Consider the following 15,259-nt stretch of genomic DNA (forward strand, 5'->3'; position numbering starts at 1 on the left):
ACTTCTCGCTTTTACTCCCACCAACGAACTCGAACGCTCATACAGTCCAAGCCTACCATCTACACACAACATCACCAAATAAATGGAACAACCAATTGGTAAGTTTTAAGAACTTTTTTTGGGCCGCGTAGGCTCCAGAATGGGCCAATGGAAGTTTGTATTATTCACAGGGCAGAATCAATGCTCTTGTCGCAGTATTGCAACCCGTTGTCCACTTCTGTATCTCAAGAATTCAACCACTAACCGCATTTTAAGTTCTGGATCAAGGAACAGGATTCGTTAAGATCGGCCGTGGAGGTACCAACTTCCCGGACCACACGTTCCCTTCTATTGTTGGAAGACCTATACTGCGTGCTGAAGAAAGAACTGGGACTGTGGAAATTAAAGATATCATGTGTGGAGACGAAGCCAGTAGTGTTCGTAGTGCTCTGCAAATATCGTATCCCATGGAGAACGGAATCATCAAAAACTGGGAAGACATGGAACACCTCTGGGATTACGCCTTTTATGAGCGTATGAAGATAGATACCACGGATCGTAAAGTCTTACTCACAGAACCCCCGATGAACCCGCTCAAGAATAGAGAAAAGATGTGTGATGTCATGTTTGAAAAATATCACTTCGGACACGTTTATGTGGCCATTCAGGCCGTTTTAGCGCTTTATGCTCAAGGATTATCATCAGGAGTTGTCGTTGATAGTGGAGACGGTGTCACTCATATTGTCCCTGTTTATGAATCTGTGGTTCTGAGCCACCTGACAAAGCGCCTTGACGTCGCCGGTAGAGATGTTACAAGAAATCTCATCAACTTGCTTCTTAGAAGAGGCTATGCGTTTAACAGAACAGCTGATTTCGAAACAGTTCGTCAGATTAAGGAGAAACTATGTTACGTTTCATACGACTTGGATTTTGACACCAAGCTGGCCAATGATACTACCACACTAGTCGAAAGCTATGAACTTCCAGATGGTAGAGTTATAAAATGTTCTTCAGAAAGATTTGAAGCTCCTGAATGTCTTTTCCAGCCTAACTTGGTTGATGTTGAGCAACCTGGTGTTGGCGAGTCCTTGTTTAACGTTATTCAATCTGCTGATGTGGATATTAGATCTACATTATTCAAGTCCATTGTTCTCTCAGGAGGATCTAGTATGTACCCAGGATTGCCATCCAGATTGGAAAAGGAACTGAAACAGCAATGGTTCCATAAGGTTCTCCGCGGCGATCCAACAAGATTGGAGAAATTCAAGGTTCGTATAGAAGACCCCCCCAGGAGGAAGCAAATGGTTTTCATTGGAGGTGCGGTTCTGGCCAACATCATGGCCGACAAAGACCACATGTGGATCAGTAGACAGGAGTGGGAAGAGCAAGGTCCTCGAGTTTTAGAGAAGCTTGGCTCAAGATAAATTGATATGTAGTTGGTAGATATCTATACAAATGAAGTTGATTACGTTTTTCCCTTTCTGAATGAAGGAAGGTTCAGTTATTGCTCTGACAGACTTTGCTCCACACCTCTTCGCACAAAGAGCTCATCACGTCTGGTGTGACATTCTGGTTTCTTGCGCCATACTTCAAGGCATGGTCTACTAAGTCACAAATGAACTCTCTGGAAACTGTCTTGGGGTTCAAAAAGTTGCTGTTAAGGGCTTCTTCACAGGTAATTCTTTTAGTAAGATCTCTTTCTAAGCATCCTTGCATTAATGATTTCAAAGCGGATGGTACTCTGACATCATCTAGCCCTTTTTCTGAATATTCAATTTGTACTTGAGGATTCATGATTGCCATTAATCGCTGATTCCCATTAAAGTGCGCATAAGGAGGTCTTCCGTAAACCATTTGATACAAGATACAGCCGCAAGACCATATGTCAGATCCCTTTCCAATTTTCCAAGTACTAGACTCGGGACCCAGGGATGCAACACCTTTGGAACTGCATTCTATAAGAGCCTCTGGAGCCATATAGTTGGGCGTTCCAATCTGAGAATCTCTATAAATATTGCATGTCACATCATCCAAGGCATTTGCTATTCCAAAATCGATAATCTTCATCACACCACGAACAAACAAAAAGTTTGCAGGCTTGAGGTCACTATGTACAATACCCGATTGATGCACTGCCTGCACACATTTAAATAGTTCTGAAGCATAAAACCGAACCGCGTTGAGATCTAAACTGTTTTGCGACGTCAACACATGTGCTAGGTCAATTTCTCCCAGTTCCATTACTAGGTGTATCGTTGTGTCAGAGAAATTGTAATCGATCAACTTAACAACTCTATCAGAGTTACTAAGTTTTTGTAACAGCTGGATTTCGCCTTTGAATCCTTTGATGGCATTGCTGTCGAACTGATCCAATGTGACTCGCTTTATAGCGTAGGCCTTATTATTTGCAAAAGACTTGACTTTGTAGACCTTTGACGAACCTCCTCTACCAATCAATTCAAGCTTTTCATAATGTTTATTATTTATTTGAACAATGGGCTTTGATCGTTGTATGTTATCTTGTGGCGCTTGGGGTTGCACAGAGGTTTTGTTGGTTGTTGTTGCTGTGTTTAATTCTTGGCATCGTACATTGCTAGAAATTGGACGTAAAGGTTCTCTGGATGGAGTCTTCTGCGCCGGTGTATTTCTATCAAAGTATGGCGCTACATCTGGCAATTGAGCTTTTGTTGTAGTTAATGGAGGACTATGATTTTGCCTCTTCAGTTCGTTGAGGTACTTTGAGCGATGGGATTCAAGATCCTTTTGAATTTCCTGTAAGTTATCCGGGTCCAAATCTTTATCTTGCAACTTTTGGTCCAATTGCTGCCTCCTTTGCTGAGTCTTTGTACCCCTTTGCATAATATTTTCCAGTGAAAACTCATCGGTTAGTTTCTGCGACAGTCGCTTAGGAGCTCCTAAACCTATTCGATTGTATTTTTTTGACAAACGAGAAGACCCTCTTCCCAATGACTCCATACATTGCTGTGACGGTGGCGTAATGGGAGCCCTGGTTTGTGTATGAGGTGTGAAATACTCGTTGGAGTATTTGTCAAATATGGAAGGGTCCTTGTACACTGAAGTTCTCTCCCGCCTAGGCTTCAAAGTTGGCTTGAAGCTGACATCATCCAACATTGACATTGTGACCACATTAAGTTCTGGAGGCAAAATCTCCTCACTCCGATTTGAGTCAGGAGAGAGCCCTAGCCCAGAAAGTGACTTCATTCGTTGTGTTATAGGAAAGTTAGGAGTTATGTTTACAAATAAAGGAACGCGGTTTTCCTAAGATGCTCTGGGTCACATGATGAGGGTAATAATGTTTGGTTGTTTATGTAATCTCATGGAAAACAGAACATGTGACCTAGGGGAATAATTCATAGAGTGAATGTGATTGTAACAGCGATTAGCCAGATGTCAGTCGTGGACAACAAGGTCCCCATTTGCAAACTACTGTCCAGTTTCACTGGGTACAAATCCTCTCTCCGCTTACTATGTCGCACAACCAATTTTTCAGCACCCTAGCCAACCACGTCTCCTCTCCTAATAGTACACCTAGCGACCAATCACAGACATTCGCGCTTCTCCCTCGTCCCGTCGAAAAACCTCTCCTTGAATTCCTTTGACCAACAGGTGAACTCCAACAACATTCACACATATCCAAATGTCTCTTGCCAGAGTTTCTTTCAGAGCTGCACGTCAATCGACTATCGGATTGCGAGCATTCCAACCATGTGCTGTCCGTCTGCAATCTTCTCAAGTTGAACCAAAGGCTAAGGCTAACTCCATCATCGACGCTCTTCCAGGTAACAACATTTTGTCCAAGACTGGAATCGTTGCCACATCTGTTGCTGGTGCCGTTTATGCCATCTCCAACGAACTGTATGTCGTCAATGAGGAGTCAATTCTGCTTTTGACTTTCGCCGGAACTGTAGGTGTCGTAGCCAAGGTCCTAGGCCCACTTTACAATGAATGGGCTTCCTCCACTATCCAGAACATCACCGACATTTTGAATAGCTCCAGAACTAAGCATGTTGAGGCTGTCAAGGGTAGAATCGACCAGGTTGGTAACTTGAAAGACATTGTCTCTACTACCAAGGCCCTTTTCGAGTTGTCCAAGGAGACTGCTCAATTAGAGGCCGAGGCTTTCGCATTGAAGCAACAAGTTGACATTGCTGCTGAGGCCAAATCTGTTTTGGACTCTTGGGTCAGATACGAATCACAGGTTAGACAATTGGAGCAACAGCAGTTGGCTTCCTCTGTCATTTCTAAGGTCCAGGAGCAATTGAAGGACCCTAAGTTCCAACAGAAGGTCCTGCTACAGTCTCTTGAACAGGTTGAGCAGGTCTTTGCAAAGAAATAGTAGAGAGCTGTAATATCAAAATTGAAATTGTTAGATGAAATGAAATATACATGATATTTTCTATGGAGTTTTAGGTTTCTGCGTTGATGCTATCGTACGTGGCACAAACTGGAGCGTTTCCTTGTACAAGTCTCTTCTTTCTTCTGGAGCTTCTATTGCTGTTGTTTTTCTCTTGTAGTATTTCGGTGGTGGTCCTTCAGGTAGTGGGATCTTTTCCGCCCTGGGATCCGAGGGATAGTCCTTAGGGTTTTTCAATGGATATGGTACATTCTTGAATCCTTTGGGTGCTTTTCCCGACGGGTTCCACTGTGGCTCGTAAAAGATGGATCTTCTACCCAGAGCGTTGGGGTCATCGGGTGGCGAAGACATCTCAAAGTTGGTGCAAGTAGAACATAACTTGTTGCATTACATTTTCCCTTTTTCGTGCAGTAAAAGTATATGCTTCATGAACAAAGTCATGTGACCTGGATTCTCGATTTTTTTTTTTGACTCTACGCCTGAAGGGTCTGTAAATCTTGGTAGCTCACCGCTTCCAATTCCCCATTACTCATTTTCTCCAACTGTTGGATGCTAAAGTTCCCCCACAAAGGAATTTCATCAATCAAGAGTAAACCCCGAATTGGAATAATTGCAATGAGTACCCTAGCATCTAAGGAATGGACTGCCAACAAGGTGCGTTCCACGTTTTTCGATTTCTTTAAAAGCAAAGACCATACCTATGTCCCATCATCCTCTGTGATTCCATACGATGACCCCACCTTATTGTTTACAAATGCCGGTATGAACCAGTATAAGCCCATTTTTTTGGGAACTGTTGACCCTTCGTCTGACTTTGCCACTTTGAAAAGAGCCACCAACTCTCAAAAGTGTATCCGAGCTGGAGGGAAGCACAACGACCTGGAGGATGTTGGAAGAGATTCTTACCATCACACATTCTTCGAAATGCTTGGTAATTGGTCGTTTGGTGACTATTTCAAGAAGGAAGCCATTGGGTACGGCTGGGAACTGTTAACTAAAGTCTATGGCTTAGAAAAGGAAAGACTTTACGTCAGTTACTTCGGCGGCGATGCAGGCCTCGGACTGGAACCTGATTTAGAAGCCAAAGAATACTGGAAGGCCCTAGGTGTCGCTGAAGATCACATTTTGCCTGGGTCTGTTGAAGACAACTTCTGGGAAATGGGTGACCAAGGCCCCTGTGGTCCATGTTCAGAGATACATTACGACAGAATCGGCGGAAGAAATGCAGCTTCTTTGGTGAACCAAGATGATCCTGATGTATTAGAAATTTGGAACATTGTGTTTATTCAGTTCAACCGTGAAGCAGACGGCTCCTTGAAGCCTCTCCCCTCTAAGCACATTGACACAGGTATGGGATTTGAGAGATTGGTTTCTATTCTTCAAAATGTAAGATCAAACTATGACACCGATGTTTTCGATCCTCTGTTCACGAAGATTCAAGAAATTACTGGTGTAAGGCCCTACTCTGGCCATTTTGGAAAGGAAGATATGGACGGTATTGACACTGCGTATCGTGTTTTGGCTGACCACGTTCGTACCCTGACCTTTTCCTTGGCCGATGGTGGTGTTCCAAACAATGAGGGTAGAGGCTACGTTTTGCGTCGTATTTTACGTCGTGGTGCTCGTTATGCTAGAAAATATATGAACTACCCAATTGGAAAGTTCTTTTCTCAACTGGCTCCAGCTTTAATTGAACAAGTAAAAGAGACCTTCCCAGAAGTTGATAAGAACTTTGACACCATTGCTGAGATTTTAGATGAGGAAGAAGCTTCTTTTTCTAGAACATTAGACCGTGGTGAGAGATTGTTCGAACAGTATGCCATCATTGCATCCAAGACACCAGAACAAACATTGGCTGGAAGAGACGTATGGAGGTTGTATGACACATACGGATTTCCTGTTGATTTGACTAGATTGATGGCTGAAGAAACAGGTCTCAAGATTGATGACGAAGGCTTTGAGATTGCAAAAGAAGCTTCAAGAGAAGCATCTAAAGGTAACGGAAAGACCCAAGGCAAAGAATTGGTTAAACTTGACGTCCATGTTTTGGGCGAGCTGGAAAAAAATTCTGAAGTTCCAAAGACTGATGACTCTTACAAGTATGGAACCAAGAACATTGAGGCTTCTATCGTTGCCATTTACAACGGTAAGGAACTGATTCAGTCGACTTCTGAAGTTGCCGACGACCAACAGTTAGGAATTCTACTCGACAAGACCCCCTTCTATGCTGAACAAGGTGGTCAGATATACGATACGGGTAAGATTGTCATTGATGGCGTTGCTGAATTCAACGTTGAGAACGTACAATCCTATGCGGGCTATGTATTGCATACCGGTTATGTTGAAGAAGGTGTTCTATCAGTTTCTGACAAAATCATTGCTGGCTATGATGAACTGCGCCGCTGGCCCATCAAGAATAACCATACTGGTACACATATTTTGAATTTTGCTCTAAGAGACGTCTTAGGTGATGATGTTGAACAAAAGGGTTCCCTTGTTGCTCCAGAGAAGCTCCGTTTTGACTTTTCTCACAAAAAAGCTTTGACCCTTAGTGAATTGCAAAAAGTAGAAGACATCTCCAACGAAGTGATCAAGAAGAATGTACCAGTATTTGCCAGCGACGTCACGTTAGCCGTCGGTAAGGAGATCAATGGTCTGAGAGCTGTTTTTGGTGAAACGTATCCAGATCCGGTCCGTGTCGTCTCCATCGGAGTTCCAGTTGAAGAGCTGGTGAAGAATCCTTCGAACGCTGAATGGCACAATGCTTCTATTGAGTTTTGTGGAGGTACACATGTAGCTAAGACTGGTGATATCAAGGACTTTGTTATCATTGAAGAGAGTGGTATTGCCAAAGGAATAAGGCGTATCGTTGCAGTCACCAGCACTGAGGCTCATACCGTGCAGCGCATTGCCAGGGAAAAGAATGATCAATTGGATGCCATTGCAAAGATGAGCTTTGGCGAGGCTAAGGAGAAGAAACTCAAAGAATTCAACGTTGCACTGGGTAAATTGCAAATTTCCGTTCTTGCCAAGAACGACCTAAAGACCAAGTTTACCAACATTGAGAAGGTTGTCAAGGATGAGCTGAAGGTTAGACAAAAGGCTGAGAGCAAGAAAACTCTGGACACTGTTAAGGACTATTTCAATGAGCATGAAGACTCGCCCTTTTTTGTCGCTCACGTTCCAGTCTCCAGCAATGCCAAACTATTAACTGAAGCATTCAGTTATATCAAGAAAGAAATTCCAGATAAATCGTTGTATTTAATTGTCGGTAATGAATCTGAACCCAAGATTGCCCAAGGATGTTATGTCTCGGACAATGCTCTCTCGAAGGGGGTCGTTGCCTCTGAGGTAACTAACGTTGCCTCGGAATTTATCGGAGGAAAAGCTGGTGGAAAAGGTAACATCTGTCAAGGAGTGGGAACCAACCCTGAAGGAATCAACAAGGCCATTGAAGCAGTAACGAAGATCTTAAAGGAGAAACTCAGCATCTAGAGTTTAGACCTTGTATAGAAATGTTAGGTATTTATAATGTTGTTTCGGTTCTTTAACATGAATGTATAATTTTTGTCGGCGCCATATAACTGGTGTAACCCGTTTACTTAGTGTTAAAAGAGATCAGAATTTGGTCAGATGAAAAAGACCAGAAGCTATGTGGGGAAATTGATTATGTAATACATTTTTTCAATGGATTGAAGTTTCCAAAATGGATCGTTTACTTAAGCAAAGTCATAGTTATCCCTCTATATTTGGCTGGTAATGGCGCCAAATACGATGAAACTCACTGCATCCAAGTCTTCCAAGTTGAGCCACAGATCTTTGATTGAATCTCAGCTAAAAAAGACAAAACTACAAAACCAAGGCTACATAGATAAGAAACAACCGGAATATTATTTGCCCTCGGAGCAAGCTATAGTCAACGAGATAAACCAGGAAAAGCTACTTAAAAAAGAAGAATTTGATAAGCAACAAAAGCTTCAAGTATTAAACTATGACTGCCGAATATTCGACAACCTGGATTTGGAATTGGAAGCGGACGGAGGGGTGGACGATTATCTAGCTGAATACTACGGTTCCAAAAGGGAAGATCCCTTGATTACTGCTATAGACCAAATTCAATTAAGCCAATTTGATAACAACTATCCACCTATAGCCAAAGGAGGATTAACCAAGAAATCAAAACTGGAGATTGAGACCAAAAGAGAAGCGTATCCGAGATTGGTTCTGGTCAATCAATTATACTCAGTTTTTCCTTCCAATCCCACATTTGTAGACCAAGCAATTCAGAAACTGGTGGATACAGGTAAAATCAAGCAACTGAGAATCAACCATAAAGATTTTCACGATAATGTCGTTATTAAGAATGAAGATTATATGACCATAGTGGAGACGTTTAGTGATGATGGCAATGTCAGCAATTTTAGTAAATTCTTAACCGAAAACAGGTCCGCAAATAATGTCACTTTGAAAGATTCCGAAAAGTATGGATTTCGGATCGATGACCTGATTTCGAAAGGTTTTTTGAACATTTCTACAGGGAAGTCAACTATAAACACGGAAAATTACTACCTTTCTGTACCAAATATCGGAGGGTTCTTGAAGCTAATTCAAGAGAGTAAGAAATTCGTTTTTAAAGTAATTGGCACTACTAAATGGAAAGAAGCTTTAGAAAGCAAACTAGAAGAAAGATGGAACTACAAGAACCGAAAGTGGTACTACTTTAAAGGTTTAAATTTGAAATGGGTTTTGAGTTACTGTGCCGGAGCAGGTACTCTGGAAGTGTTCAACACCCCTGTTGGGAAAGGCTGGAAGATTACTGGAAAATAGAAACTAATAAAGATAACTCATCACATTAACGAACTCTCTGCTGTTTCATCTGCTTCCTCTGCTTTTTTTCTTGTCGTTTCTTCTCTATCTTTCTCTGCTCTTCGGGGCTGAGTTTAGAAATTCTCTCTCTTTCCTTACGTTGTTCTTCGACTCGTTTACTCTCCAATTCTTCTTTTTGAACTTCGTCCAAAGCCTTTTTGATCTTCTGAATTTCAGCCTCTCTGGTCTTCTTTACTCGCTTAAGAGTCTCAGGTCTGAATTTGACGTTTTCTACAACATTGTCCACCAAACTCAAGAAAGAAGTTAGCAAATCCTGGTTAGCCTTCAATTCAGAAGCAGTGGAGGGGAAATTGGTGAACAGAATTGCCTTCTTGGAAGAAGCGGCTTCTTCAAGAGTAGTAGGCTTGACGATGGATTGATCAGTGAAGGCGACGTATTTGAGCAAAGTAGGAGAGCTAGTAAGACCAGAATTTTCAGCATCATTGTACACCTCCTCGGTAATATCAGCAGTTTCGGACATGAACACATATTCAGTTGGAAGTTTGGACGATTCAGAAGTCTTTGTCAGTGACAGAAAATAATTTTCAATACGAGCTTGGTTCATACCATCTTTGTTGACAATAGCCCAAATAAAGTCATCAATGTTGGATTCGGCCTCATCGTTGTACTTAACGATGATGTTGACGCTATCAATGGATTTCTCAATGGAGGAAATGAAGAAGGACAGGATAGTTTCTGTTACCAAGAGCAAAAGATTGTGTCTTGGCTTCAAAGTGAATCTTACAGTCAGAGATTCAATGTTCTTTCTACCAGTGGCGAAGTAAGTGTAATGCTCATTGTCGTCCTTGACAACTTTTTCCTTAACTGAACATCCTAAGGAAGCAAATTGTTTGTCCAATACTTCTTCAGCGGATGAAACCCATTTGCCCACAAGCCTTGCATTGTAGCTTGCGCCCAAGAAATGGGTCAAAAGATAGGCCAATGTGAACGAAACGGTGACCAATTCCAGCTTCCAATTGTAGGTAATTAAACGCTGGAGCAAGCCCATTTCCTTCAGTTCTTCGTACGTGTGCTCATAGTATGGCTGAGAAACCTGTTGGGCAGAAGCCACGGCCAGTAAGGACAGAATAGCAAGCATTTGTTGGATTGGAATGTTAAGGGTCTAGAGAGAGGTGGAGATGAAGGCGATAGAACGTGCTCTGTCGAATGGTCGTGCTGAAAAATCAAAATCGCAAAATGAACTAAAGGCAGACAGAAGTTCAGCAGTGAACGCCGTACACTACGGTTGGAGATGACCGTTAACACATTGGAAACCTCACCAACAATTGAAGGCATGCATACATATTTTCCTCACTGAAAGGAATCTTTTCTTCCCATTATTTTTTCCTCCTGGGCTACGTTGATCTATTGTTCCACTGGTCACACCAGAACAGCTTAATTATCCTATATACACTAGTTTGATCTTCTTTGCTGCTTCTTCAATGACGATTCGATATCAGTGACATCCAACTTGGTACCTCTGATATAATACAACTTGTTTCTCGATCTGTACTTCGTAGGTCTCTTCAGAATATCAACTCTTTCGATCACAGGGTTGAAAATAGGCACTCTGATCTCCACTCCGAGTTTAGCATAAGAGTTCCTAAGTAGGATGTTGGAGTCACAGCCGTTTCTCTTGACAGCAATTACCATACCAACTAAAGGTGGCTGTTTATTATTATAGGTAATACGAACGATATCTCCCGAACGTAACAAGCTTGGATTTGACTTGTCCAACAAACTCTTTTTCACACCATTTGGATCCAACTTCTTGTATTGGTTCTCCTTAACGTACTTCATCAATGGTGTTCCTTCTCTTAACTTGGGCAATGGCTGATACACCTTAACCACTTTCTGGCCCAAATATTGTGTCTTGTACCCGGCTGTTTGTATTATTGGAGTACTTATAAGGCTGCTTCTCGTAGCCCTAAGGGCCTTAAAACTCTGCAACAACATCTACTCCCTTGTCCGTCACTTGATGGTGTTGATTGGGTGAAAAGAAAAAAACGTATAGCTACGAGTGCGAATGGAAAGAATATCTGTTCTACTCTTACCTAATCTATTATATTACATAATCATACATGAAAAATGAACTACGACTCAAAATCTTGGTCTTCTCTTTCTGGCTGTAAACTTGGAGTCGTTGGCCACACTCTTTCCCCTCCTCTTCATTACTTCTTTCTTACGCTGGATGTAGTCTTTTCTTGTCTCCATTAATTTCATCTGTTTCTTATTAAGTTTTCTTTCCTTGGTGGGAGCATCCATCACTACTCCTTCTAAGTTGATCTGAACATCTGGAGTACCAGCGGATAGAACCAGGTAATACTTCTTGTTCTTCTTGCTCTCCGGATCATCAATAACCACACCTCCTTGGAATCCTGCTACCTTGGCGGCACTTTGAATCTGATCCAGCTGATTATCATTCATCGGATAAAACTGTGCTGCAACTTTACCACCTCTTTTCAGTGAGGCATACAACGTATTGAAAAACCTCAACAATCTTCTCTTTGGATCGGCATTACTTGTATCGGCATTACACAGCCATTGGATTGCAGAAATCGATATCACTGCGTCAAAAGTTCCAGCTCTGAAGGGAATTCCATTCCCTATATCTGCCAGAAGCAGATCTCCTTCCACCTCCCTATCCAAAGCAGTAGCCAACATGTCAGGTGATATATCCATTCCAATCCACATATCTCCTTCCTCTGTTAAAATCTCTCCAGAAAGTCCTGACCCACACCCTATGTCGAGAATGAAATTAGCCGTGTCCTTCGGCAAGTTTAGCAATTCCAAGGCCCGAAGTGTCATTTTCGCCTGAATATGCTGGATACGTGTATTATTGGTATATTTGCGAGATTCTGTTTCATTATAAAACACCTCTGCCGGTGCCAACTGCTCAGGACGTGACATAGTTGGTAGTCAGATTATCCTAGCGGATTTTTTTTTTTCAAAGCTTATCCATGGTGGTGTATGGATGCTCGATAATGAAAGATGTGGTGCTTCTTTCGGTTCCATAAATTACCGTTCAAAGCCGAAATACTGAATAATCAAACTTTCACCTCCATTTAATGATGCCGATCCCAGTGGCGAGAGTCGACTCTGACACTCAGATGCAGGCAATTAAAAGGAATGCTAAAAAGGAACGCTCAAAGATACACAATTTCCCATTGAAGGGTCAGGAAATTGGCAGCAGCATGACAGGCTTCGAAGAGGATTTAAAAGAGTACGACATTATGGAAGATTTAAAGAGCCATGACTTGGTTCTTATCAAAAAGAACGCTCAAATATCTACTCGATACGATAAGAAGGGGGAATTGAGGTCCCGTTTCGGTGACATAAGTTTCAATCAGTCACGGTCGATATTTGACTCATCAATAATGGAAACTCCCTTTCGGGGATTCTTTATTCTGGCATGGATGGCTGTGGGAATGTTAGCTTTAAAAACATTAGTGGAATACGAAAGAAATAACACAAGAATTTACACCTCCAATATCATCAGGATAATGCAAAAAGATTTAATCAAGGTCGGATTTGCTGATCTGTTGATGTACCTTAGCATGTATGCTACGTTTTTCCTCCAAAAACTGATTAAAAATGGATATCTTGATTGGGATAATACAGGCATGTACCTGCAGCACGTTTACCAGTGCGGTTTCCTCTTTTTCTGGCTGCTGACAGCTAAGAGGATGGAGTTTCCTTGGATTGGAAAGATTTTTTTATTATTGCACTCATTGGTCATGCTAATGAAGATGCATTCATACGCTTTTTATAATGGGTATCTGTTCAAAATCCAGAAAGAACTGGACTTTTCACAACGGCATTTGAACAATAAAAAGCAAAAATTAGATAAAGAGACCACTGCCGCTCTTCAAAAATCAGTGGAGTTTTGCAAGTTTGAACTTACTAGTCAAAGCACCACATCTCCGTTCCCATCTAACGTGAACTTGAAAAATTGGTTTTGGTACACCATGTACCCAACCGTTGTATATGAGATTGATTATCCATTAACTAACGAGATCAGGTGGAAGTATGTTGGGACCAAGATGCTAGGCATCTTCGGTGTGATTTTCTTAATGATTTTGGTTGCTGAAAGTTGGTTATACCCGTTGGCTCTGGAAGCGATCCAATTGAGGAAATTACCTGTGTCTCAAAGAGTTTCTCCATATGTCTTCATTCTTTTGGAGATGGCTCCACCATTCTTGTTAATGTATATGTTGGTGTTTTATCTCATCTGGGAATTGATATTGAATGCTGTTGCTGAATTGACAGGATTTGCAGATAGATCCTTTTATTCGGAATGGTGGAATTCTGTCTCATGGGATGAATTTGCTCGGGATTGGAACTTGCCAGTTCATCGGTTTTTGTTGAGACATGTATACCATAGCTCCATCAGCGCATTTCAATTGTCCAGGTACAATGCGACCCTTTTCACATTCTTGTTAAGCTCATTCGTTCATGAACTGACTATGTATGTGATTTTTGGTAAGTTCAGAGGGTACTTACTCTATTTTCAAATGGCCCAAATTCCTCTCACTTATCTCTCCAGGACAAAATTCATGGCTGATCGAAAAATCCTTGGAAATTCTATTTTCTGGCTGGGAATATCTACTGGGCCAAGCCTCTTGTGCTCTCTATACTTAGTGTTTTAAATAGGGATATACTTATTTACATGGGCAAAACACAGTCATCGGTAGATCATCTCAAAGGGTCTGGTATCATTGAAACAGCTCTCAAAAACTTCATCAACTATACTTTCAGCCTGTTCTTTATCCTTACAATTAGGATTTGCCTGCAAACTTAGAACAGCTCTCCTTCGGACGCAATCTTGATGCCCACTATTGAATCTACTAATTGATGATCTCCAAAACTGTTGCATTATCCTGCATTCACCACTGAGTGACGACGCCCTAATTTCAGAACAAGCGTGATGACGCAAATTAAACCAGTCCACTTTGAACTTGGTGTTGTCATAGGCGTGAATCAACTCATGAGAAACAATGTCTTCCAGATGCCACTTGTCTATCAACCTGTTTTGACAAATAAGGATTCCAATTTCAGGATGAAACCCTCCACCTTTCAAATCATCGCATTCGTCGCACACAATATCCTTAGCAGAAATCTGCCCCCCTGCTTGAGAAATTTGATCCATCAGGAACTTTACCGTTGGTGAATACCGCAACATCCAGTCTCTGTATTCGTAGCACTTGGCACAGTCATCTTTGGACTTTTTGAGTTTGAGATCGTTCTCATACTTTACTTTTTCTTCTTGAGTTAAACCCAGGCCTGTCTTGTAGCTCAAAGTTCTCCTCCACCAATTGAATCCGGAGGGTGGTTCATCATTTGGCTCTGGCATCTTAGGCGTGGTTGTAGGAGAACGAGACTTTCTCGACTTTTTAAATTTTCAGATGAAAGATTTTCGTAAAGGATGGGGGAATTGCTCCCAAATCAGTGGCTTTGGACCCGTTACTACTTACTAAGAGGATAGAATGTTCGACTTACTGGAAGCTGAACTAAAAGAGATAACTATTAAATATTGGTAATGTAAAAAAAATCATGCCTCCAATCAGATTCGAACTGATGATCTCCTCATTACTAGTGAGGTGCCTTACCAACTTGGCCATAGAGGCTTATGTAGTTATTGAAAATTTTGGGTAGCTTAAGACTTAATTTACTTCATTTTCTTCAAGCCACCGCCTGCTTGGTTTCATCTTTCAGCCCAACCCGGCCATTCAAGAGACCATTCGGCTTTACAGATTTAAGAAGTTTAACAAATTTAGCTATTTCGTGGACCCCTTAACTTTACTCAATACTCCAACGGGAAGAAACTTCAACCCACTACGAAAAATGTTCTACTTTGACCAGTTTCAATTGGATTGCATCAGTTGAAACTCAAGTGAACTGTACGTTTCTGACCAATTACTAGCCACTGTCTTCTATAAATAGATTTTACAAACTTAATTGACCAAGCCGGTCATTTTTTCCCACTTCAATGCCCTACCTAAACATATTAATACCAACAGTGAAATCGCTATCAGTTTC

The 15,259-nt window shown here is 41.6% G+C and overlaps 11 protein-coding genes across 11 annotated transcripts; 5 read left to right on the top strand and 6 right to left on the bottom strand.

Annotated features, from left to right (window-relative positions):
• Positions 1-82: 82 nt before the first annotated feature.
• Positions 83-1,403, top strand: PAS_chr3_0458 (Essential component of the Arp2/3 complex; the record flags this gene model as incomplete). Its single annotated transcript, XM_002492641.1, has 2 exons — positions 83-98; positions 256-1,403. 2 exons carry the CDS (start codon positions 83-85, stop codon positions 1,401-1,403), a joined length of 1,164 nt encoding a protein of 387 aa, XP_002492686.1.
• Positions 1,404-1,476: 73 nt separating this feature from the next.
• On the bottom strand, positions 1,477-3,201 carry PAS_chr3_0459 (Dual-specificity kinase; the record flags this gene model as incomplete). The annotated part of the gene is made up of 1 exon (XM_002492642.1): positions 1,477-3,201. One exon carries the CDS (start codon positions 3,199-3,201, stop codon positions 1,477-1,479), a length of 1,725 nt encoding a protein of 574 aa, XP_002492687.1.
• A 436-nt stretch (positions 3,202-3,637) lies between these two features.
• Positions 3,638-4,336, top strand: PAS_chr3_0460 (Subunit b of the stator stalk of mitochondrial F1F0 ATP synthase; the record flags this gene model as incomplete). The annotated part of the gene is made up of 1 exon (XM_002492643.1): positions 3,638-4,336. One exon carries the CDS (start codon positions 3,638-3,640, stop codon positions 4,334-4,336), a length of 699 nt encoding a protein of 232 aa, XP_002492688.1.
• A 60-nt stretch (positions 4,337-4,396) lies between these two features.
• On the bottom strand, positions 4,397-4,705 carry PAS_chr3_0461 (Hypothetical protein; the record flags this gene model as incomplete). Its single annotated transcript, XM_002492644.1, has 1 exon — positions 4,397-4,705. One exon carries the CDS (start codon positions 4,703-4,705, stop codon positions 4,397-4,399), a length of 309 nt encoding a protein of 102 aa, XP_002492689.1.
• A 198-nt stretch (positions 4,706-4,903) lies between these two features.
• Positions 4,904-7,849, top strand: PAS_chr3_0462 (Cytoplasmic alanyl-tRNA synthetase; the record flags this gene model as incomplete). The annotated part of the gene is made up of 1 exon (XM_002492645.1): positions 4,904-7,849. One exon carries the CDS (start codon positions 4,904-4,906, stop codon positions 7,847-7,849), a length of 2,946 nt encoding a protein of 981 aa, XP_002492690.1.
• A 264-nt stretch (positions 7,850-8,113) lies between these two features.
• PAS_chr3_0463 (Hypothetical protein) lies at positions 8,114-9,181 on the top strand (the record flags this gene model as incomplete). The annotated part of the gene is made up of 1 exon (XM_002492646.1): positions 8,114-9,181. One exon carries the CDS (start codon positions 8,114-8,116, stop codon positions 9,179-9,181), a length of 1,068 nt encoding a protein of 355 aa, XP_002492691.1.
• Positions 9,182-9,206: 25 nt separating this feature from the next.
• Positions 9,207-10,319, bottom strand: PAS_chr3_0464 (uncharacterized protein; the record flags this gene model as incomplete). Its single annotated transcript, XM_002492647.1, has 1 exon — positions 9,207-10,319. The coding sequence occupies one exon, from the start codon at positions 10,317-10,319 to the stop codon at positions 9,207-9,209; it is 1,113 nt and encodes a 370-aa protein (XP_002492692.1).
• Positions 10,320-10,633: 314 nt separating this feature from the next.
• PAS_chr3_0465 (Mitochondrial ribosomal protein of the large subunit) lies at positions 10,634-11,176 on the bottom strand (the record flags this gene model as incomplete). Its single annotated transcript, XM_002492648.1, has 1 exon — positions 10,634-11,176. One exon carries the CDS (start codon positions 11,174-11,176, stop codon positions 10,634-10,636), a length of 543 nt encoding a protein of 180 aa, XP_002492693.1.
• Positions 11,177-11,320: 144 nt separating this feature from the next.
• On the bottom strand, positions 11,321-12,130 carry PAS_chr3_0466 (Protein involved in bud-site selection; the record flags this gene model as incomplete). Its single annotated transcript, XM_002492649.1, has 1 exon — positions 11,321-12,130. One exon carries the CDS (start codon positions 12,128-12,130, stop codon positions 11,321-11,323), a length of 810 nt encoding a protein of 269 aa, XP_002492694.1.
• A 158-nt stretch (positions 12,131-12,288) lies between these two features.
• On the top strand, positions 12,289-13,869 carry PAS_chr3_0467 (Acyl-CoA:sterol acyltransferase, isozyme of Are1p; the record flags this gene model as incomplete). The annotated part of the gene is made up of 1 exon (XM_002492650.1): positions 12,289-13,869. One exon carries the CDS (start codon positions 12,289-12,291, stop codon positions 13,867-13,869), a length of 1,581 nt encoding a protein of 526 aa, XP_002492695.1.
• Positions 13,870-13,904: 35 nt separating this feature from the next.
• PAS_chr3_0468 (Putative metalloprotease of the mitochondrial inner membrane) lies at positions 13,905-14,573 on the bottom strand (the record flags this gene model as incomplete). Its single annotated transcript, XM_002492651.1, has 1 exon — positions 13,905-14,573. One exon carries the CDS (start codon positions 14,571-14,573, stop codon positions 13,905-13,907), a length of 669 nt encoding a protein of 222 aa, XP_002492696.1.
• Positions 14,574-15,259: the final 686 nt, after the last annotated feature.

This window comes from Komagataella phaffii, chromosome 3, assembly GCF_000027005.1.
Source record: "Komagataella phaffii GS115 chromosome 3, complete sequence".
Taxonomy (NCBI): Eukaryota; Fungi; Ascomycota; class Pichiomycetes; order Pichiales; family Pichiaceae; genus Komagataella; species Komagataella phaffii.